We start from the raw sequence: 24979 nt of genomic DNA, 5'->3' as shown, positions 1-24979 counted from the left end.
ACTTACCATGCGAGTCATGTCTGTGTCCAAAGTTAAATCAGCACTAACATGCTAAATAAAACAATATTGACAATGTTTTCTTACTGAGATCACACACTTCTCCATTTTGTTTCCACTGTTTACTGCCTTAATAAAGAATGAACTATGAATTCATCCGGGCCGCTGCTACAAAAAGAGCTCTAGTTCTAGCACATCGTTGTTTTTTGTCTCTGTGAGAGAGTACTCTTACAAGTAAGAGAATGTCCATCCGGCTTTTATTGTCAAATTTCCTGATGTGTTGGCCATTGTCTTTTGTTTGTTTGAACTGAAGTAAATTATTTTTCTTTGGTTCTTAGTGGACATCTGTTCTGCTGTGACATTTGCTCTGTTTCTCCTCACTGGAACAGTCTTGCAGAGGTCCGTGATTGCCTCTCACTGCTGGTGTCAGTTCTTGCTGTGGGACACTAGAACGCACATTACCATAAATCATCATTTATCAAATTGATTTTTTTCAAAATTAAACCAAGAAAGTTAAGGAGAGAAAACAGCCAAATTCCTATCCACATCTGCACATGTGTATCTGGTCATGATTTCCCTTCACATTTGTATCCGGAGAGCAAACATATCGCCAGACCTTTCTCTGTGGACCCCTAATATTTAGCAATTGGCTACGCTTTTTTAATAGAGATTATTGTATTACTATTATAAAGAGACACTCAAAAGAGGTTGGCATCCATGCAAAATTGTAACACTCATAGACCCATAGGCCGATAGCCCATAGACAATTACATTAACTGAATTTTACATTAAGTGTATTGGTCATCACTATTATTTCCACAGAAAAATTAAGTGGAAAACACTTGTTAGTCTTCACATTTCTGATCAAACACTTAATCAAACGCTGCATGAGGTTGAGATATCCATGTAATGAGTCATACTCAGAAAAGCCACTTCAGTAAGCTGGACTGCGTCTCATTGATTGACGGCAACAATAAAGCCCAATCAATACCAGCTTCTGCACGGACATCATCAAAAACAAACACTGCAGTGATGGTGACAAGTGGGCCACATTGTTCACAGTCATTGCATCTGGGACTCGTCTCTCTACAAACGGAAAGTTAAAGTTGCCTTTTTTTCCTTTAGCCAGAGGAAATAAGACCAGGGATCTTGTAAGCATGTTTATTGTGTGAAAGGCTTGAAATTATTTTCATTTTTTTTTTTGTATCGCCTCCCTGGATTTTCATAAATCTCTGTCTGCATAGTGTGTACAACTGATATGTGTGTGTGTGTGGGGGTGTATGTATGTGTGTGTGTGTGTTTTGCACCGTGAGACAACAGGCTGTCTTTACACCCTGCAGCGTATAGTCTCCTGGAGAGTGTGGCGAATCGATGACCTGCTTTCCTCCCCTCTGTGCTGCTCCCCGCTCAGACCAGCTGCTGGCCTCACAGCACCACACAACACACAGCACCACACAGCACAGCACAGCACAGCACAACACAACACAGCACAGCACAGCACAGCCCAGCACAGCACCACACAGCACAGCACAGCACAGCACAGCACAGCACAGCACAGCACAGCACAGCACACACCACACCGCACATCACACACTACTGGAGTGGAGGACTTCAGTCATCGTCTGCACTGAATCCACTTCCCAATTTGACCTAAAAAGAAGTCCCCATTGTGCCCCACTCAGTTGTGTTCAGGTTGCCCTCCCTCTCCCATGACATCATCTCCATACGGTCCATCTGATCTGTTATCCTCTTCACGTTGTCCCTTCTCCCACGTGGCTCTGTGTCTCTGGTGGCATTAAAGGATGAGTTCACTCCAGTGAGAGTGACGAAGCATGCTCTGAATGTGGGACTTCCTGTGGCGTAAATACAAGTCATCCTCTGACCAGGTGCACAATCTCCGGTGACTGACCATCTCCTGCTCCCCATCTCATACACACACACACATGTGCACGCACACACTCACACACACATACACACACACACACACACACACACACACACACACACACACACACACACACACACACACACACACACACACACAGACAGACACAGACACAGACACACACACAGACACACACACAGACACACACACACACACACAGACACAGACACAGACACACACACAGACACACATACAGACACACACACACACACACACACAGACACACACACACACACACACAAATTACCATCACAGGTGCCTAATCCCTCCCAATCTACAAAAATACCCAGAGAACACAGGGAAACATAAGATCACCCGCACTGGGCTGATAATGTTACAGTCCCCTACACCCAATAGGAAATTGAGGCAGTATAGTATTGGGATAGGTCTGCTGTGTATGTGGATGACCAGGTCACCACTGGATGTCATCTCTGGTGGTCTGGATACTATTGAAAGAAGGCATCTGCTATACTGCTGTTTGGTTTATGTGGATAAGCCACTTGTAACATATCTCGCTCACATGTAACAGAGAGCCTACTATTACTTCACATAAGTGCTATTTTTGTCGAAACCAAGTACAGTAAGAATATATGATTCATCAGGTTCACTGTTACTTCATGGACGGAGTACAGGCCCCCAGCTTTCAAATCTAAAATGAACACAAACTTAAGAAAAATATGTAAAATTACCCATATTTTCACGAGTAATTGCTTCCCACATATATTTCAATGCTATGATATAACCAACCAAAATAACCCTCAAAGACTCTGTTGGAGTGAAGTAATAATTTGTATTCAGTTCGGCCCTGTTGTTGTTTCCTAGTGGACATGATGCGGCTTGGCCTGTTGTTCCACCTGAAATGGAAGATGATGATTATCTATAGAAAAAACATTATTTTATTTTTTTTTGTTGTCTTTGGGAAGTTTCACTGTTTTCTGTAACAGAAGGAGCTTGTGCTCCAGCCTTGAAGATGTCCAAGGACAGACACCCTGAGTCGTCCAGGAGAGAGCGGAGTGAGTGCTTACAGACGTCTGATGTGTAGTGGAGCACTTGGCAGATGTCTGTGAGAAAACAGTTCCTTCACCTCTGCTTTAACTTCTCAAACTCGTAAATATGGAACAAAAAAAAAACAGCCTAAAAAGAGAGCGAGAGAGAGAAAGAGAGAGAGAGAGAGAGAGCGAGAGAGAGAGAGAGAGAGAGGGAGAGAGAGCAGAAAAAAATCCCCATCAGGCAAGAAAAGAGAAAAAGAGGGCCTCTGTCACCTTTCAGTAAAGCATTCAGTCACCACATAGGTCAGTCCCTCACAGCTTGGGGCTAACACAGCCTTGGCCCCCATTGGACAGGTTTCAAAAGCACACACACACACACACACACACACACACACACACACACACACACACACACACACACACACACACGCACCATAGCCTTGGCCCCCATTGGAGAGGTTTCAAAAGCTGCGCCGTAAGAATTCCCATTTTACAGTGTCTGTAAATGGCACCAGGCTTCATTATGAGGTATTTTTTTCCGGAATCTTCAAATAAGCTTTGAAAAATTGCTGACCCGCTGGACCTCCAGAGGTCAAAGGTTACTTCCACCACATGTTTTGCAAGGAAGCCTTTTGTCAGGTTACTAGCATATGGTGTGTGTGTGTGTGTGTGTGTGTGTGTGTGTGTGTCTACGGACCTTCTTAATGGAAGGGTGTGAAGACCACCTATGTAATCGCATTTACAGCAAGTGTCATGGTGAGCCAGAGGTCACTGCATGAAGAGAGAGGTGAAAGGTGGTGACCCCCAGCCTTCCGCTTGCACTGGGGCCTGCTGACGGAGTGGGCTTCAGCACCTGCAGGTTGTGAGCGGCCTGCTTGTTTTCTCTAAGACTAGTGTGGTGAATTAGAGATGTGAATCAGGTGTGTTAGGAGAGGGATGAGCTATGCCACGACTATAGCTGTTAACATTATGGATGTTTATGTGCTGGTGAGAGTGAAGGCCCGTTTTGTGTGTTTGTGTGTGTATATTGGCATTTATATGTACGTCTTGCTGATTCTCCAAATCCTTGCGGTCTGCATACTTGTGAGTGCTCTGGTTCTTATGTTGCAGCCACAATTTGAGGTTCAGCTATTGATTGAAATGGTGTGTATTATTTGTGTATGTGTGTGTATCTTTTTTTGTGTGTGTGTGTGTGTGTGTGTGTGTGTGTGTGTGTGTGTGTGTGTGCACCATCGTTTAAATGTGCACGTAGTTAATGGCTGAAAACTCTGAGGCGTGTGACTCCCGAGGGTGTGGCCGCACGGGCAGCTCACCACTGTACATGGGAGCTGAAATGAACTGTCGTTTCCTTTCCATTTTGCTTAATGTTGAGTTCCATTTGGCGGCTGCTTTGCCCTGATCCTCCACGATAATGGCAGGCCCTTTCAACGTCTCTTTTATTCCGTTCGGACAATAAAGCTTTAGAGTCAGCAGTCATCTCCTCCGATGAGGCCAGGATTACATTGCGAGAACCACCCTTCCCTTTCAGCGGAGACTGTCACTTCAAACTTAGCTTTCAAAATGTCATGTCTATCAATGCTTAAGATCTGTTAATGGTTTATAAATGGCTTGCCAAAAGCCATTGCTTTCGTTCTTTGTTTTTTGTTGCGTTTCTTTTTTGAATATCATAAGTGTATCGTTGCGGCCTTGTCTCATTGCCAGTGCATTAGGGAGGCAGAGTGCCTAGACAAACGACTGGTTTTGTGATTTGTGGAACAGAGAAGGACAGGCATCCAAACTGTTCTCTGTTTATCATGGCCTGCTCAAACCACTACGCTGATAGAATGTATATGTAGTACATATACAGTATGTGTGTGTGTGTGTGTTTGTTTGTGTGTGTGTGTGGGGGTGGGGGGGTGTGTTGGGGTTTGTGTGTGTGTGTGTGGGGGGTGTGTGTGGGGGGTGGGGGGGGGGGGGGGGGGGGGGGGGGGGGGGTACATCCTGTGTCACTGCACAGCTCTGCCTGCTTCTGTCCTTATTTGACCATAAGCTGAAAACCAGAGCCGATTGCCATCCCAGACTTTGTTTCTGTGAGCAAGTGTCCGTGGTACACAATGCCAAAAGCAGCTGACATATTGCCTGTACCTCGTCTCCCCGCGGCACGCTATGGACCAGCATCTTCTCTCCATTACTCACTCATCTCCATTCCCCCTTGTCCAGCAGAAAGAAGTCTCTCTTTCTCTCTCTCTCTCTCTCTCTCTCTCTCACTCTCTCTCTGTGTCTCTTTCTTTCTCTCTCTCACTCTTTCTCTGTCTCTCTCTCTCTCTATGTGCCATGGCCAGGTGCCCGCTCATTTATAAGAGCAGTCAGGGATCTGTGAAGAGCATCCAGCTCCAGCATCGTTTCAACGCCCACTCCCTCTCCCGGGGTTCGCACCGAGAGTGGTGCCCAGGGCAGAGTGTGTCACTCACTGGAATCCACTCACACGGGCGTTAACCGTCTCATTAAAGACAGAGAAAGAGAAGCAGCGGGAGACAGAGAGAGACAGAGACAGAGAGAGATGGCGCTTAGGGACAGGGATTGTAAAAAATGAAATATTGATATGAGTTGAGAAAGAGCTGAGTCAGAGAGAGAGACAGACCCAGATGGATGGCGAGGAAAGCGAGATTAAGTGATAGAAGTGGAGAAAGAGAGTGAGAGAGAAGGAAGGAGAGAGAGAAGCTGGGGGAGGTGATGTCTGTGGTGGGGAAATGCTGATGGGGTGAAACCAGAGACCCTGAGGCATCGATGATGTCACTGAGCAGATATCAGGCCCATCTTACTTTCATTAGCTGAGGTTTGAAGGCTTTTTTTGGTGATAAGAGGGTGTCAAACAGATGCTATCGCCTCACTGAACGTCCTGCGCTCACACTAAAGCATCATCAAATATCACTCAAAGGAACAAACGTTAATGGAGTGTCCCTTTCTCTTCTCTGTGTCATCACAGGTCTCGGCAACCGACGGAGATCGAGGGTCATTCGGTGCCATCGCGTACTCGATCGGGTCGGGAGTGGGCAGCACCGTGCCGAGCCAGTTCACCATCCATAAGGAGACGGGCCAGATCTGCACCACTGAGGGTGTGGACCGGGACGAGGGAGCAGACAGCTATGACTTCACCGTCACCGCAGTGGACGGGGTGAGAGAGGAGCGGAAGTTCAGTTGATGTTAAAGATAATGTTTGTTTTTCATTATGCATTATCCAAATGCAATGAACCAGCTGGTGAATGGTCATAAGCAGAGTAAAAGATTACCTTTGCTGGTAGTTTATCTATACATGGCTGCAAAAGCAGGCATAGATGAAAGGCGCGTGCACACAAACACACCCCCTACCATCCCCCATCCTAGTGTGGAGATCCACTGACCACTGGCTATTGTTACTGCTTGCACCAATGCTCCAGGGTGCTTCAAATGAAAAGGCAATGAAACAAAGTGTCCCAAGGGTGCACTGATCTTCTCTTTTGCACACACACACCCATACACACACACACACACACACACATATAGACTGCCACCCCCCCCCCCCCAACACACACAGACACACTTATTTGCCGCATGGCAGCAGCTGGTGGATGTTCTCTTTGTTTTCCATCTTGGTTAATAATGGCATCATAACGTGTGAACATTTTGTATAGACAAAACAAACAATTCAGCCTATAACTCATTTTTTTTTCTCTCGATCATCCATGATTTACATCTGCACAAATGAAAGTGCTCAGAATTTGTGTCTTTTGTCAGACTACAAAATAAAGAATTGGTTTGGTCATTTCCAAATGAAAAACTAGGGCACCTCTTGCTCTGTGTTCTACCTGTAGACACATGTAACATAACTAGGAACTAGGTTATTGGTTGCCCATTCCATGCACAGATATTGCACTGTTCAAACCCACCCCGCACACCCGCACACAAATAGTTAAATTTTTAGTGTTGTGTGTTTGTTCCACTAGGGTGGTCTGAGTTCGGTTGCCCACGTGAGGGTGGCACTGGAGGACATCAACGACAACAGGCCCACCTTCTACCCCCTGCAGTACGCGGTCAGCCTAAGCACCCAGAGTGCCCCGGGCACCTCAGTCATCAAGGTAACGGCCAGTGACCCTGATGCTGGAGAGAACGGGAGGGTGACCTATCGCACTGTACCAGGCGGAGGCTCGGGATTCTTCACTCTCAACAAAGACACAGGTCTGTGTGTGTGTGTGTGTGTCTATGTGTGTTTCCGTGTGTGTGTGCCTGTGTGTGTGTGTGTGTGTGTGTGTTTGTGTGTGTGTGTGTGTGTGTGTGTGTGTGTGTGTGTGTGTGTGTGTGTGTGTGTGTGTGTGTGTGTGTGTGTGTGTGTGTGTGTCTGTGTGTGTGTCTGTGTGTCTGTGCGTGTGTGTTTTTGTGTGTGTTTGATATGTTTCTAATCAGTGCGGTTATCAAGCACTTTTATAAATGATCTAGTGCAATCAGCTTTTCCTCTCTCCACTTGTCCCCTTAGGTGTGATTTCTTTGTCACGCTCTCTCCATGGCAAAGCCAACACCGTCATCTCCATGGTGATCTCCGGGAAGGACGGTGGCGGGCTCACCGCGCCAGTCAATGCCAGGGTCAACATCAGCGTGGTGGAGGGCTCGGTGGCGCCCCCTGTGTTTGAGCAGGCTCAGTACTTCTTCACGGTGTCGGAGGACGTGCTCCGCGGGACCGAGGTCGGCGTGGTTCAGGCCAGCAGTAGGACCGGTGAGCCTCTGCCAGATCTACCAGCCTCTACTCTCTCTCTATTTACTCCTGGCTTGTAGGATGTAGTCCACTGCATGCATTCTTAAAAAATCACTCATATCGCTCCTTCATGTATAGTCACACAATACAACCTAATCCTGGGATTCAAATGTATACATTAATGCCAATCAGAGGTACTGATATAGAGGGCTTAGTGTCCTTATGCAGCATGCTTCCACCATCCAGGGGCCAGTTGTACAAACAGGGAACCAGCTGTAGTTTATATCAGCACAGTTCATGTCCATGTAAATTCCTTTACATGACTCTGTTGATACATTCATTTTTTATCAGACGTTCATAGCACTTATTTGCTGAGAAATGAAGGGCTAAAAATGATTTAGAATTTACCTCACAGTGCTGTGAACTGAGATGCCCTCTCTCTTCCCGTCTTTTTCCCGCTTCTCTCCTCTCTTCTTTTCTCTTCTCTTTTCTTCTGTAGGTGTTTCTAAAGATATTTTCTACACAATCTCTGCTGGCGACCCTGACGGCTACTTTACGGTGGACTCTGAGACAGGCGCCCTGAGGACCAGCCTCCCCCTGGACCATGAGGCCTGCTCCTCCCTCAACCTGGAGGTGCAGGCGCACACCGGCTCCCCGCCTGCCTTCGGCCACACGCGGGTGCGCATTACCATCGCCGACGTCAATGACAACCCGCCCACCTTCCTGCCCTCCTCCTCCGAATCTCTCCTCCTTCCCGAGGCTACCAAGATGGGCACGGTGGTGTACCGTGTCCAGGCCGAGGACCGCGACTCAGGCCCCAACGGCCAGCTGAGCTTCGACCTGGTGTCAGTTGGCGGCCAGCGCACGTTTGGCGTGGAGCGGAGCAGCGGCGACGTGCGCCTCATCGGCGCCCTGTCGTACGAGAGCGCCCCACGCTACGATCTGCAGGTGGTGGCCAAGGACAGCGGCGCCCCACAACTGAGCGCCACCTTCACCTTGGTGGTGCATGTGCAGGCGGAGAATGACCAGGGCCCTGTGTTCGACACGCTCAACTACCGCGTGGAGTTGAAGGAGGGCACGGCGCTCAACACCCGCGTCCTACAAGTGCGTGCCCGACACAGGGATGGTGGCAGCAATGGAGCAGCAGCCTCCGGAGGCTCAGCGACATCAGCCCCACTGTCCTATCACCTGCAACCAGATGGCGACTCGGCCGGTTTTGGCATCCTGCCCGACAGCGGCTGGCTGTTTGTGAAGAGTGCTCTGGACCGTGAGGCGAAGGACATCTACCTGCTCACCGTGCTGGCCACCTCCGGCAGCGGGCACCTGAAGAAAACGGGCAGTGCCACTGTTAGGGTGTCGGTCAACGATGAGAACGACAACTCCCCCAGGCTCTCCCAAGAACGCGTATTCCTGGCCGTGCGAGAGAACCTTCCGGAAGGGACGGGCTTTGGGAGAGTCGCCGCCACGGACCGCGATGCTGGCCTCAACAGCCGTCTGACCTACCGACTCCTCCACAGCGACAGACATTTCCAGATCAACTCCCAGACAGGTGAGATTTGTTTTCGGTTTGTTGGAATCTAAAAGAAACAAGTGAACAGGTGGTTGATTTCTAATTAAAATCCTTAAATCCTTTACTTGGAAAGTCGCACAATGCGCTCAGCGGGCCTGTTGTAATTGTGAAGAGAGAATGCAGGAAAGCCATGCTTTGCTGTGATGAAGCCCTGGCTCTGACTTCAGGCACTGGCAGGGACACTATGTTCCTGCCACACTAGTTGAACTGGATGTGTGTGATTAAAGGCCCCAATTTGTAGCAGAAATGACCGAACCTCTCACTGTATTTCTGTTACAAATATCACACTGTCTGTGATTTTTCTTTCCTTTCATTTTCTCACAACCACCCTTTACCCTTTCCCCCCTTCTCTTCTTCTTTTGTTCTTTCCTTCCTTGCTCCCTCTTATCTCTCTCTCACTCTCCATCTCTTCATCTTTCTCTATCTCAATCTATCTCTGCTTCACAGGAGAGATCAGTACTCGTACAGAGCTGGATCGAGAGCATCAGTCCAGCTACCAGGTAGTTGTGGTAGTGCAAGACGGTGGCACCCCACCACGCAGCGCTACCGGCACAGCCCACATCACAGTTTTGGATGACAACGATAACGCCCCGGCGTTTTCCCACACACAGCCTGGCAAAGAGACATTAATTCAGGTGTGATGATCAATGCTCCACACCTTCTCCTTGTTCATTTGTCGGGCATGACCTTTTCTGTAACTGTAATGCTGACTGTGGCTACTTCCCCATGTGTCTCAGGTTACGGAAGGTGTCCCACCTGGTACTCTACTCGGAACCATTCAAGCCAAGGATCCAGATGAGGGGGAGAATGCCGCCATATTCTACGCCCTTTCAGGTTGGCCACCAGGCACATGCTCATTTAGATCTAAACCACTCATCCACAGTCATTTTAATTGTACTTCTTAATACTATTTATTTACTTGTTCCTATCTATTACTGTCCTTTTTCTGTGTGTGTGTGTGTGTGCGTGTGTGTCTGTGTGTGTGTGTGTGTGTGTGTGTGTGTGTGTTTGTCTAGGTGTGAGAGCTGAGCGTTTTTCTCTGAACCCGAACACGGGTGAGCTGCGCTCAGCCTCCCCTCTCAGGTCCTCGGAGAAGGCAGAGTACACGCTCACTGTGTCTGCCTCTGACCGTGGATCACCTCCGATGAGCTCCAGCAACATGCTACGCATACAGGTGAATATGTCTGTCCACACACACACACACACACACACACACACACACACACACACACCTGCTGAACATTCCCATACATTCACAATATCTCTCTGTCCCACTCAGCTACTACCATGGTTATACTTACTTTGCACATGTACTTTACATTTCTGAACTTCTGTTCACTAACTCATTCCAGAGCTTGTGCCTCAGGCGCACAGAGGTTATTCAAGCACAGCATTAGGTCTGTAAGATATTGTTGAATGTGATATTGAGCTCATGAAAGTGCATATTTCTGTATACCGCAGCAGTAATATCAGAAGGATGACATACAACACCCTGAGCTGACTTGGACCTGTCAGAAATAGACTTTGAGATATGTTGGGTTTTTTTGTCTGAGAGAGAGAAAAAAATGACTGTAACTCTAGAATTTTAAGACCCAATGTGCTTTCCATAGCAAAATACACCCTCAACCTTCCTTTTTTTCACTACCGAGGTGCTTTCAAAGAGGAACAGGACGCTAATTGTAGACAGAACAGATGCCTCCGATTTCCCTGTGCTGTGGTTGTGTGACTCTCAGATTAGCGGAGGGGGAAAAGCACCTTGGGATCAAACGCTCCCAGATGGGCTGTGATGAGGCCCAGCTGCAGCGCCCTCTGATCACACAGAGAGAGACTGAGAGAGACACACACACCCCCCACACACCCTGCCACCACTCCCCGACACGGTAGCGCACCCGGAGAGACTCTCCTGCAAACGATAACGTTTTTAGGATAACAACACCAAGATCATATTTCGTGTTGTATTTTTTCGCTGGGCAAGGCACCTCACTGATGATGATATGTCGTGGGATCTTTATGTGTGCGGTGATTATAAATGGGACATGTGAAGAGATTTCTGTGGGTGAATATATTACTGCTCCTTGCAGTAACACCCGAGATGTTGCAGCATGCTAATTTATGGGTCAATTAATGCAGATCAGAGAGTGCAGGGCTCAACTTGTCATGGGGCAGTCATGGGAAGAGACTGGGAGGAAATGACCACACGCTGCTTTCATGTATCTGACATTTTAATTGCATCCTAATTGGTTTGAGTTAAACAGCCCATGTATGTTGTGCTTGGAATGATATTTGAGCTATCTGAAGACATACTGTACCTCATATCTCATGCAGTACAAGAGAAATACAAAGACAAATCGCTGTGCAACTATTTAGCTATTTGCAACTTATCATGTGTCAAACATATTGTTTCAGAGAACTTGGGTTGACTTGTTGTTTTATTGCATTCTTCATTTTGGTCTAAACGCTCACTGGAAATCTGATCATTATTATTAGGGTTGTCGTCCCAGGGTCTATGAAAAGAGTTGAAATGTTTGTGAATCTAATTTATTTCTAACATTTACTCAACTTTGAACTGTTTGCCCTGCTGTCATTTTACCAGGGTCTCCATGCATTTGTTCCCCATCTGTCTTTAGATACTGAAGCCTATTATTAACATGCTTTCCATGGTGTGTAAGGCATCAAAGTGCATGATAGCAAATGTATTTTAGTGAATGTTTGATGTTTTTTATTTGTTTAAACATTTGTCACTTCTAATCCCGACACACGTTGTTATTCTCTCAACAGGTCCAGAGTTCAGTCAGGGCTTCTCCCAAACCCAACACTCTGTCTATGACAATAAACTCTGTCGAGGGGGCCAAACCTGGCACTGTCATTGGCTCGGTGAGATCACATGACCAGCGGGACATTTCGACTGACGGACAGGTAACTTATCTGGTCGTGGGCGGCAGTGATGAGGACGGTACGTTCATGTTGGACCGTCTCACGGGGGAACTCTATCTGGCTCGCGAACTGGACTACGAGAAGGGAGCGCAATACACCCTTCAGATCGAGGTTGACGACTTCTCCATGGCCTACCCAAGCACCCACATGGTGCATCTGAACATTAATGTGCAGGACAGCAATAACCACGCACCCCACTTCCCTGAGGACCCCGTCACCATCGCCATCCCTGAGAACACCCCGTCCGGCTCTTCCATTTACACCTTCCAGGCCACCGACCGCGATGGCAGCGGCCCCAACAGCGAAGTGCGCTACTCCATAGAAAAGTGCTGGCCCGACAACCCCGACCTCCTGAGCCTCGATCCCATCACTGGGGTGCTCATCCTGGGCCAGGAGCTGGACCACGAGGTCACCTCCTCTCTCTTCCTGGTGGTCCGGGCCACGGACTCCTGCCTGGACCCCAGCCAGAGGCTGTGGGGAGCGGTGACGGCACGCATCTACGTGACGGACGAGAACGACAACGCGCCTGTCTTCAGCTCGCCCACCGCTGTGAGTGTCATGGAGGACCAGCCGGTGGGTTTCGTGGTGCTGTACGTTATGGCCCGGGACGCAGACCAGGGGGAGAACGGACGCGTGTCCTACCGGATCCAGTCCGGCAACACCGCTGGCAGATTTAGCCTCAACCCCAACACTGGTAAGAGGTGGTCTAGAGGATCTAACACCCTCACCTCCTGCTCCTACTAACTCCTTAACTCCACATCTGTTTGGCGTGCTTTATTATTTTTCAGCAGTCCAGGTCGATTTGCTTTGCATGAAAGATTCATTTTCATGAAAGCTTTACATTCATGGGAGTGCGGGTTTTATTTGAGTTGGATATACTCGGTGCCCCTTTGATTTGATGAATAACGTCCATTAGCGTAAAATTTCCCCATCATCAAAGTTTGGTAATATAGACCTACTTAATGCACAACCTGCATTGGACTGAAACGGCAAAAACACTTAATCCGTTTTCCAGCTGGGGAAACCTTTTTATTCCATTAATGTCAAATGGTTCATAAATGTATGCTTTTTGATTTTCAAACAATTCTGCTTTAAATCAAAGTCGTGTGCTATCTAGCACAGGACCGTGGGTCAGGATTTAGGTGCTGTGTTAGACCAGTGTGGGTTATAATGGAGTGATACTGACCAGACACTAGGGAGTATTTTTTAGTGTTTTGTAGGTGGTGGTCTGGCAAGAGTGCTTTTTTGCCATTAAACGTAAAAGCAGAGCCTCCTGAGTGGGGGGAGCGGAAGCTAACCCAAACAGCAGAGTGAAGTGTTTAAGGCTGAAGTGTGTCGGGTGAATTATAAATAAAAATGAGGCCCAATGTGCAGACTTCTCCCGTAAGCAAACAGCTCTGCATCATCACGTGGGTGCTTCTGTTTAAACTCTTAGAAACTCTTACCTTAGTTCAACCTAACTGTCAGATGAGCTACAAAAATGATGTTTTAGTAGGATGAAAGTGTTTAGTAAGGCACAGCGCTTAACATTTACTACTCTTGGCCACATATTTTTATGAGTGAGGAAAATGCTATCTGAAAATGTCATCTTGGGGCTTTGAATGTTTGTGTAGTAATGGTTTGTTTGGTGCACACAGTGGCTGATGTGTTTGTGATAGGGCGGTTGTGTTTATCTCAGCTCTATTGCGTAGATGTTTGTTGGTCGGCTTGAAATGAGTGTGTTTACTGCCACTCTTTCTGTATGGAAAAATAGAAGTCAGAGCCAAATGTTTTTACAGCTCCCTAAAGCATGCAACTCCTGAAGCTCTCACAAGTAGTGTGAACTTCTCAGTGTGTGTTTGTTTGTGTGTGTGTGTGTGTGTGTGTGTGTGTGTGTGTGTGTGTGTGTGTGGGTGTGTGTGTGTGTGTGTGTGTGTGTGGGTGTGTGTTAATATGCACTTGTGTGTACCTGGCAATATGTGTATTGTGTGGATGTTCATTATTCCACACTAAACTCCATCTTGCAATGCAAGCCACAGCTTCAGTTTACACCTCCCTGCAGATGTGGGAGCTGGTTTAAGCTGTTTCTTTACATGCATTGACCTTTCTCTTGGCTTCCGCTGATACACCACACGAAAATCTCTTTTAATGACGCTTTTTATGAGCAATTTTTCTTCTGACTCCCTACCCTTTACTCACTTTATTTTTTCTTTTCTTCCAACCCAGGTTCTCTCTCCATCCTCAAGGCCCTGGATCGGGAGGAACAGGAGACCTTCAACCTGACCATCATCTCAGAAGATCACGGAGCTCCCCAACACTCCACCACACAGGTGCTCTCGGTCCAGGTGATCGACGTGAACGACGAGGCTCCGCTGTTTGAGAAGAGCCAGTTTGAGGCCCTGATCCAAGAGAACGAGGAGCCAGGGAGCACAGTCCTCACTGTGTCCGCCACTGACCGCGACCAAGGTGAACTCAATGTCCCCCCACGACAACATCTGACGTGGCCTTGAATTTGCTCGTACTCGAGGGAACATTTCTCCTGCATTCAGTCATGTCTTGTTGAGCTGCTGAAACTATCCAGGTTTACGGTTGAGTTGACACTACTCTCTGATTCTGTGCTGGCGTGTGTGGAGGGAATAATGTAATGCAGTGCTGCCTCATTGTAAGAATGCAGTGTTTGTTTTTAATCAAACACTGAAAAGGGGGTGTGGGTTGCATTCTGACATTCTGAGTCAGGAGAATATGAAACAGGGCGATTATAAACTCCCTGTCCAGGAACTATTAGTGAAGTAAGGACGTACTGTTGCCAAAGCCTTCTCACTTCGCATGCAATCGGGCAAATGGATGCCAAGGACAGAGAAAAAAAAAGAAGAGAGAAGGACGTAGACAAAGGGAAAGTGCAAGTGCTCAGCATACTGAGCTGTTAATGAAACATATGGGATATTTAATGTCTTTAAGAAGAAAAAAAACATAGGGGCAACACATGGTCCATATCTTTAAATGCGTTTAGTTTACAAGTGAATTAGAAATTCGATTTTTTTTTTTAGGTTTTAGATTTTAGTTGACTACACAAAGTCAGAAGTCAATTTGCTTGAACGAAAGTCTTCAACCTCAACTTCAGCCTTGCAAAAGTGAATTATAAGAGCAAAAAATCCTTTTGACTGTATCTGATTCAGGTCAACATCAGGTTCACTTGATAATCCATCCATTGTGTTTTTCTCAGGGCCAAATGGACATGTAACTTATGGGGGACTGTCTGAAGAAGGGTTCACCATAGACCCAGTGACAGGAGTCATCACAGTCACCAAGGCCCTGGACAGAGAACTGCAGGACCACTACACTCTGACAGGTACACTCCCACTCTACAGTAAAGCAGTACAGCATTGCAGCTTGGCAACTGTTTCCAACATTTTCCAATGACCTACCACCACACACCTTCCCACACCTGTTTTTTATCTAACCGATCATGTATCACTGCAGTCTACGCCAAGGACGGTGGCATGCCGCCAAACTTTGCCACGGCCACGGTGCACATATCGGTGCTGGATGAGAATGACAACGCCCCGGTGTTTGGACGGCCCCAGTACAGCCTGGAGGTGCCAGAGAACCAGGCACCCGTGGAGCTGTGCGTCCTCCGGGCCACGGACCAGGACTCAGGGGAGGCTGGAGCGCTGGAGTACAGGATCATAGGTACAGTAGTCATTGTCCTGAGAGCATTAGCTGGATATTGCTGAGAGCTAATGTTTGTATTGTGGTGGGGTCATCATACGTCTGCTCTTTCCAGTATACTCTTTACTGTTGCACTTTGATTCGTTTTTTTTGGGCAGGGTAACACAGAATCATAGGTAGAGTACAGTATCTGTTGCTGTCAGAGTTGTGGTGGGTTTAGCATTGCCTTCTGCTCTCACTCTAGAAAAGGGTGCACTTTCATTAGTAGTCCCTAACAGTTAAAAAAAAAAAAATACCAGGCAAGGGTCAAAACCAGAAAACAGTCCAACGGGGCAGAAACACAAAGGATGACCCAGTTACATAGTAAAAAACTAAGCAAAAAGATGGAGTCCAGTCAGGTAATAACCATGTCAAACCACAAACATGGCTTGAAAGTATCAAAATATCCAGGCTTGGAGTGGTTAAAAGCGGCTCCTAATGAGCTGAAACAGAAAACTGGTGAATCCAGAGTGGCAGGTGAAGACCAGGTGAAGACCAGGAGTGGAACCCAGAGCGTAGACGCTGTCATGAGGGAGAAGGTTAAATAGGACCAAGTACAGGAAGTACTGGACAGGACGGTGATAGGGGGACCTAACAATAGATGTTTTTCCCCACATCCTCTGTGAGTATGACTGGGTTTTCAAGATGGATCACAGGCATGCCTCGTTAGTGCACATAATATGACAACTTGTGTAGAGCATCAGGTGTGATCTCATGGGTGAGGCTCACATGGGAACACGGGAGTGGGACTCAGAAGTATGAGCTGACAATGTATCTAAAGCTCAGTGGCTTACTCAGGAAAGATTCAAATCTCACTGTCACCAGATCTGATGCTGTGTGTGTATGTTTCTATGTGTGTGTGTATGTGTGTGTGTGCACAGGGGTGTGGATGATCATGCAGGTGTGTGTGTGTGTGTGTGTGTGTGTGTAGGGGGGGGGGGGGTTTGACAGTAACAGCAGGAGTCTGTATGTGTGTGTAGAATTTAGATTTCCTTGCACTCGTTACTTGGGAGTTTGACCTGATTGCAGTGACATCTTCAAAGAAACACCAAAGTGTTCACCGAGGGCTTTAGATCTGACATAAGCTTACTTTTTTATCCTGCAGATTTTACCTGGGATATTAACAAAGCCTTGTTTTTGAAGTAAAGATAAAAGTTGGAATAGAAAGTGTGGTTAAGCTGAGAGCTCTATGCTCTATGTAATAATATGCACTCTGGGCTCCATTGTGTTTCAGACCATGATACGGCATTCAAACAGTCACGTTTTAGTTGTGGGACTGAATGACGCTGCCTTGCTTCAGCTTGAAATGTGAAATTCTTTATCTGCATTGTTAAGCACAGGTCAAAGCTTGTTAGCTTATTTTATTATGACTTTATAAGAAACTGTAAACTTACACTGACTTAAGATTCCACAGCAAATGCAGAAGGCAAGCGTATGACAACTGCAAAATTGGACAGCTGTTTAAAATGCAGCGTGTGAGCATATGATTAATAGTTCATACGTGCTACTTATGACATTTGCTCAAATTTGTGCTGAAAGCATGTCAATGAGAATGCTTGAGAAATGCTTTTATAGTTGTGGATAAGATATAAGCACACACATGTTCTGCTTTCATAAGACTCGGAGAGGTTGTTCCAGGCCACGGCCGAACCTCAAGCGATTGTCAACGTATGTCCTCTCCAATCCTCTCTCTGCAGCTGGCGATCCTGACGGAGACTTCCAGCTGGACAGCACCTCCGGAGCATTGTCCTCTTCTCGGGGCCTGGACCGCGAGACCCGGGCCAGCTACACTCTGGAGGTGTCTGCCCAGGACCGTGGCACGCCTCCTCTCAGCAGCGTGGCCCAAGTGCAGATCTTTGTCCTGGACGTCAACGACAACAGCCCAGTGTTTCAGAGGGCCAGCTACACGGTGGACATCCCTGAAGACACAGCTACGGGGACTCTGGTGCTGGAGGTCTCTGCCTCAGACGCGGACGATGACACCAACGGGAAAATCATGTACTTCCTGAGCCACGAGGCGGGTGGGGCGTTCGCTATTGACCCGGACTCGGGCCACATCACCACAGCGATGCCTCTGGACCGCGAGCGGCGTAACTCATACAGTTTCCAGGTGGTCGCTGTCGACTGCTCTCCTGCCGCGCCGCGCAACGCCACTGCCCAGGTGATCGTCACCATTCAGGACATTAACGATAACGCCCCATTCTTCATCCAGGATCCACTTATCATCAACGTGTCCAGCGGGAGCGTGGCTACACATCAAGTGGTGGCCTCTATGCGTGCAGAGGACAAGGACTTCGGGGCCAACGGCTCTGTGTTCTACCGCTTTGCCAGTCCGGTGAGGGGCTTCACCATCAACTCGCTGACAGGGGAGATCCGGGCCTCGGAGGCCCTCCACACCCTCACACAGATCCAGCGCACCCTCATCGTGGAGGCCATGGACCAGGGCAGCCCATCCCAGTCCTCCCTGGGCGTGGTGATCATTTACGTGAGGGAGCAGGACTACAGTGGCGTCCGTTTCTCCCGTGCGGCTAGAGACGTGAGCCTGCAGGAGAATGCTGCCAAAGGTCAGTCACACAACACTATCTGTGAGCTTATCCGGTATCTTAACAGTCTCCTACATTAGAAACACGATAAAACATTGACAATTACATAAAATAATTTATGAAAGATTGATAGTGTGGATATGAATCATATGCTATGTCAATGAGTATGTCAATGTACCTGTTTTTCCAAGAAAAGTCTCTTGTACAAAAACAAAAAGTGCAAAGATCGATAGTGTCGATTCAAAATGTCATTGTTAAATTCTGTGGGGAAATGTTTTGCCCACCCTTACTGAATGAAAATAATGAAAAAAGAAAGGTATTCAAATGAACCTGTTTTCCAAGAAAAGCGCATGTCTCATCTGATGAATGTGGACTCTAGTTTGAGAGTGAAGAGTTTAGTGTAGCCCTCTCCTCCTCCGACAGGCACAGCAGTGGCTCAGGCCCAGGCTCACTTCCTGGACGGCTCCCGCAAAGGCATCAGCTACAGCATCTTCAGTGGAAACAGACAGCAGTCTTTCAGCATCAGTGCAAACACTGGTAAGCCCGCACACAGAAAGAGTCTCTGTGATATTCCTGGAAGAGGTTTCGACATGACTGACCAGCAGCTTTTAATTCACACAAGAAGCAAGAAAATCTACCATATCCTGCATTTTATATGTTCCCCTGCATTCATTTTAATTTTGTTATAAAGTGTTTATCTCAGAATTGACCATATTTCTGCTTTTTCCTATAGGTGAGATCTGGGTTCAGAGGTCCAATGGTTTGGACTTTGAGGACACCCCTAGACTCCGCCTAGTGGTGAAGGCTGAGACTGCAGCCTCCATCTCCTTCATGGCGATGAACCTCATTCTACAGGACATCAATGACAACTTCCCGCGCTTCCAGCTGCAGAACTATGTGGCCTACATGCGTGAGGCGCAAGGCTACGACGCCCCCATTATTCAGGTCAGGCCTCCCACAGTCACCATGGAGTGTTTCCAAATTGGTTGATGTAACTGTGGTACAAACACACACTTTCCAGTGTATTTAAAAGATCCGGTCAAGATATTTATCTTATCATGTACTTTTTTCCACTGTCTCTCCACTCCAAACCATGTAATCATGGGAGATCATGTTAATCTTTTTTGCCTCGCAGGTCTTGGCTGAGGATGTGGACCAGGGGCAGAATGGTCAGGTGACCTATTCTATCCAGTCTTCCAGCATGAGCGGCCTCTTCAAGATCGACCCTCTGACAGGCAGCATAACCACGGCGGCCATCATGGATCGTGAGATCTGGACCCAGACCAAGTGAGTGTGTGTTTGTGTGTGTGTGTTCTTTGTCTGGCAGAGAGCAAAGTGAAGTCATAGCTCTTTGGGGGCTTTGTTCCCCTGCTCTGTGGAATGTACCAGTCCTCCCTCCTGTGCTCCATCTCTCTCTCTCTCTCCGTGGCGTTATCGCCCTGTGTGTGATGGGCTCCGAACCTCTCAGCTTTCCCCATGTGTTTTGATTCAGAAGTGCTCCCCTCTGCTCCGTGGACTCGCGGTGGGAGTTTCATTTCTCACATATTTTGACCTGCTGGTGGTTCAAGTTTATTTTATCAGTGTGTTCTTTTTGTCCTTTCCCTAAAAATACATTTATTCTTTGTTTTTTCCCCTTCACTGTTTTTTTGGGGAAAAAAAGAAAAGGACAGTTGTAGGAGTTTAAAAAAAAGAAACAGGGTCAAATTGATCCCAGTGCTCTAACCTTGGATGTGTTTCTTTGAACAGGCTTGTTGTAACGGCGACAGACCGGGGCAGCCCGAGGTTGGTCGGCACTGCCGTCCTCACTGTAATCATCGTTGACCTCAATGACAACAGCCCCACGATCCCTCTACCTTTGGAAGTGCGCGTGCCAGAGAGTGAGTGATTTAACATGCTGCCCTTTACACAGACTGAAAACAACCTATCACTTCTTATTACCATAACCATTTCCATATCTCACTGCCTTTCAAGAGCACTCTGGTTCACACATGATAGTTATAAAGCGTTATTAAGTATTCCCATTCCTCATCCCTTATTTTTTTCACTCGTCGCCCTGTCTGAGAGAGCTATATCTGTCTGTCTCCGCCCACCCCCAGACTCCTTAATAGGCACGGAGATCACCCTGGTGACAGGAAACGACGTCGACTCTGGCCCTGCTCTGTCATACACCCTCCAGCTGGATGCCCCCTCGCAGGGGAAGTTCGGAATCCACCGCTACAACGGCCAAGTGTCCCTGACCGCTCCCCTCGACTTCGAGGAGAGGACCTGGTACACACTGACGATCCAAGCCTCAGACTCCAAACACAAGAGCGAAGCCAACCTCACCATCCTGGTGGAGGATGTGAACGATAACGTACCCACATTCAGTCAGGATCTTTACCAGGTGAATAACAGTAAAGAGGTATCTGAGGAACGGCCCATAGAACCCACTGAACGTTTACCACATTAACATTGCGTTTAGCCTCATTTATTTGAAACCCTTCAGTAAGCCTGTATATGTGTCAGAGTTTCTTACAGTAATCATATGGGATCTGTTTTTTGGTTTGTGTCACTGTACATTTATTTGCATTACATTTTGTTTCATGTGAGTCTACCAGAGTTAATTTATTACTCCAGAGGTTGTAGGTTTTCCAGATATTCACACCTTATTAAATTTGATGGAATTGAATTAACCTAACGGGGTAATTTGTTCCTGTATACACAAGTTCACAGTAATAAATGCTTTTTTATAGTCAGTCTCAACATGAATATGACTGTTGAGGTTTTCCAGTCTGAGTAAGGAAATGACTTCACCTTTAACGAGGAGGGATTTTGAGGAAGGAAAAGAGATGAATTAGGAGGAAGACTTTTATAGGTCCTTTCCTGCTTGTTGTAAACTGTTCATGATATAAACTGTTTTTCTATTCAAGGTAACCTTGCCAGAGCATTCTCCACCTGGAAGTCCTATCGTCACGGTAACGGCCACTGACCGAGACTCTGGTGAAAATGGAAAGGTCACTTACAGAGTGATGTCATCTTCAAGAGACGGCTTTTATGTCGACCCTAACAATGGTGAGATGATTTATGCAGCAATTTTCTCTTTCATTCTGTGTTCATATCCGGATGGCATTGTAGTTCAATGTTAGGATGAAATTTCATTACAAAACCTACAATACATGCATCCTGATGTATATGTTTTCATTGCATGCTACTTTTATATAACAGTCACGAGTTTGTTGATATTGTTCTAACCATTTTGCAGTACTAAATAATAAATGAAATACGCACTCTCCTTCATCTGTTCACGTTTCTCCATAGGCACACTGTTCATCAACCAGAAAGCAGAGTTTGACCCCGAGCGACCCTCTGTGAATGTTGTCATTGAGGCTTGTGACGGAGGGACCCCAGCCCTGTCTTCCATCACCACGGTGCAGGTTCAGCTTACAGACGTCAATGATAACGCCCCTATGTTCCACCAGTCTGAGTATCGTGCAACTGTGCCTGAAGACCAGCTACCTGGAGCCACCATCTTAACTCTTGAGGCGGTGGATGGAGACATGTCACAGGAAAATTCTGGCTTCGACTTTGCCATTGCCAGTGGGAACTCTGGGAACACCTTTCAGATTGAGAGCAGTGTTCGTTTCATAGAAGGACACGGCTTCCAGACAGTGGGCACACTGATACTCGCAGAGCCACTTGACTTTGAGACAACTCCACGTTACAACCTCACCATCGTGGTGTCCGACCGTGGCGTGCCCCAGCGCAGTTCCAGCGTTCCCGCTGTGATCACCGTCAACGATGTCAACGACAACCCGCCCGTGTTCAGCCGCGCTGAGTACGCAGTGGTGCTGAACGAGGGGGCCGGGTCTGGAACAGAGGTTCTGCGCCTGACCGCCACCGACCCAGACTCTGCCCCGAATGCCGAGATCCAGTACAGCATCAGTTCGGGTGATGATTTGGAGCTGTTCTTTATCGACCAGTGGACAGGAGCGCTTAGGCTGCAACAGCCTTTGGACCGAGAGAGCCGGTCCTCGCATGTGGTAATCGTCCAGGCGTCAGATGGCCATGGGCATTTTGCTTTGGCACCGGTCACCCTGGAAGTCAAGGACGTCAATGACAACAGGCCGTATTTCCCCATCGAGACCATAACCGCAAACATCCGGGAAAATCAACCACCTAATTCACATGTCACTGTGCTGCATGCTATCGACTATGACACTGGCATCTACGGGCAGCTGAAATACTTCATGGTGGATCGGTCTGGCTTGGGAAGGGACTCCTTTCAAGTTGACCAGATCACTGGTGAAGTGAGGACTAGTACGACCTTCGACTTTGAGAAGGTCAATTCTTTCAATTTTATAGCAGTGGCAGTAGATGCTGGGAATAACTCAGCCACAGTCACCGTACAGGTATACGTCACAGGCGTTGACGAGTATGATCCGACGTTCACAACCACTGACTTCTCCTTTGTGGTGCCTGAGGGAGCCAAGAAGGGCCAGAGTATCGGGCAAGTACAGGCCATGGATGAAGATGGCGGGGTGGATGGCATAGTGCTCTACTCCTTTCCTAATCCCTCCCCTTACTTTGATGTGAATAAGACAACAGGGGTGGTCTTCCTCAAGATGGACAGCTCGAGTAGTCACAGCTCTGGACGTTCGAAGAGGGACACCCGTTTGATGACCGTAGATATAACAGCGCACAGCCCCCTAGACACTTCTCGAGTCACCACAGCTCAGCTTAGCATCGATGTCACAAACAGCAATTTTGGCCTGGCACCAGACCTCAACATCCTTTTAATCTGCATCATTGCCGCCTCTCTAGGGGTCGTGGTCATTCTAGTCATCATTGCCATCGCTCTCTGCGTTGTCAAGTCCAAGCGCAGGAAGAAAGCCCAGGACACGGGCAACAGGGCTGTGGACTCAGGCTTGGCATTGCAGAAGCTGGACGAATCCAAATCTGGGGAGAGGATCTACCACCAAACCCTGCCTGGTTATGGAGGTGATCAGGGTGGGACAGGGGGAGCTCAATACCCCCGCGGGGGCTCCCTGGACCCCTCCCACTCCAGTGGAAGAGGCTCAGCAGAGGCTGCCGAGGATGACGAAATCCGGATGATCAATGAGTACCCACGTGTGGCCAGCATCACGTCTTCCATGCAGGAGCACATCTCTGCCCGAGGACCCGACTCGGGCATCCAGCAGGATGCAGACCAGCTTTCCGACATCTCCTGCGAGCCAGGAGCCCTGGATGCCAGCCAGTGGTTTAAAGGGAAAGGGAAACTGGGCAGTCTCAGTGGGACCCTGCTCTCGGGTCAGCTGCCTGTCTACAGGGATGAGGGAGGAGGATACCTGGGGGTGGGCAGGGGGTTAAATATTTCCCATCCCAAGGACTACGCCTTCCCCGAGGATGGGAAGCCTGCAGTAGATGGCTCTCTTACAGCCATCGTGGCCAGTGATGAGGAGTTGCGGGGCAGCTATAACTGGGACTACCTCCTCAACTGGTGCCCTCAGTTCCAGCCGCTAGCCAACGTCTTCACAGAGATTGCCCGGCTCAAAGATGAGACTACACCGCCCAACAACCCGCGCCGGCCATTCCAGCCCAAGGCCAAGACTGACATGAAGCCCCGGATAGATCCGCCACCTCTCATCACATCCGTGGCTCACCCTGGTGCTAAGTCAGTGCCGCCCAAACCGGCCATCGGCCGGACGTTCCCGCACCTGACGTCCCTGAGGCGCTCTCCTATCAGCCACGAGGGTTCCATCTCCTCAGCCGCCATGTCACCCAGTTTCTCCCCATCACTATCACCACTAGCCGCACGTTCGCCAGCCGTGTCCCCATTCGGGGTGACACAGGGCCCCTCGACCTCCATGATCAGCACCACGGATCGCAGCGAGGACTCAGAGATGAGGATCTAAGACCTTACTCTGCTGCTATCGCTGCCACTGCTGCTGCCAAAGACTTTCCCGGAAAAGAACGGCACATAGAGCAAACCTAATGTGTAATTAGGGGCACTCGCGGAATACATAAGGTGTCTGAAGTGAATGATAAAAAAGTGAGATTGGAAGCAAAGAGAATAGGGGGCTGTCTCCCCGCCTTGTCCGCCCACATTGTGACGTAGGTCTCTGATAACTCTAAAGGGTTATAAAGATTTGATACTGTTGCTGCTGTTCAATGACGATACCCTTTATCAGACCAGCCTTAGTTTTGATGTTGGAAGATATATGTGCCCTTTAGCATTGCCTCACTGGCTGGCCAGGGAGATAAGTGTGTTGTGCTCTTTTGTCTGACTGTTATTGGATTTGGGCCTGAAATCTAAGGTTACTGAGTCAGCCAAACCTTTTCTTTAAGGACACTTTGTACACTTGTACTGTTTATGCACATTTTGAAAGAAGAATGAACTTTTCGTGTTTTGATGTTCATGAACATATCTAATTGCTTTTGGTCGTTCTCATTTATTTTTTTATGCAGCGTTCATTTACAGTGCCATTACTTCCAATGAAGTTTCATTACATTCTATTTACGTATATGTATATTTGTATGTATGCTAGCAGCCATAGTATGTATGATGTATTAATGTATAGTTTCTAGGATTGCCGTATGATGTGTGTTTGTGAACCTTTGACATCTGTGATG

General features: G+C 47.8%; 1 protein-coding gene across 1 annotated transcript in view; it reads left to right on the top strand.

Moving 5' to 3' along the window:
* dchs1b (dachsous cadherin-related 1b) overlaps positions 1-24261 on the top strand; it is a gene marked incomplete at both ends in the record, with an annotated part of 78517 nt that extends 54256 nt beyond the window's left edge. Inside the window, 19 exons of the mRNA XM_080833273.1 lie at positions 5897-6085; positions 6894-7125; positions 7421-7657; positions 8136-9185; positions 9654-9841; positions 9944-10040; positions 10223-10380; positions 11985-12834; positions 14346-14585; positions 15343-15468; positions 15600-15809; positions 17525-18391; positions 18794-18907; positions 19104-19315; positions 19506-19657; positions 20117-20247; positions 20467-20753; positions 21280-21421; positions 21668-24261. Of these exons, the coding sequence (XP_080689399.1) occupies positions 5897-6085; positions 6894-7125; positions 7421-7657; positions 8136-9185; positions 9654-9841; positions 9944-10040; positions 10223-10380; positions 11985-12834; positions 14346-14585; positions 15343-15468; positions 15600-15809; positions 17525-18391; positions 18794-18907; positions 19104-19315; positions 19506-19657; positions 20117-20247; positions 20467-20753; positions 21280-21421; positions 21668-24261 (8076 nt within the window). The remainder of the gene's footprint in view (positions 1-5896; positions 6086-6893; positions 7126-7420; positions 7658-8135; positions 9186-9653; positions 9842-9943; positions 10041-10222; positions 10381-11984; positions 12835-14345; positions 14586-15342; positions 15469-15599; positions 15810-17524; positions 18392-18793; positions 18908-19103; positions 19316-19505; positions 19658-20116; positions 20248-20466; positions 20754-21279; positions 21422-21667) is intronic.
* Between the last annotated feature and the right edge of the window lie 718 nt (positions 24262-24979).

Source organism: Sprattus sprattus (assembly GCF_963457725.1).
Source record: "Sprattus sprattus genome assembly, chromosome: 1".
Taxonomy (NCBI): domain Eukaryota; kingdom Metazoa; phylum Chordata; class Actinopteri; order Clupeiformes; family Clupeidae; genus Sprattus; species Sprattus sprattus.
Note: the sequence above shows the minus strand (reverse complement) of the source record. Positions and strands in the feature narration are given on the sequence as shown.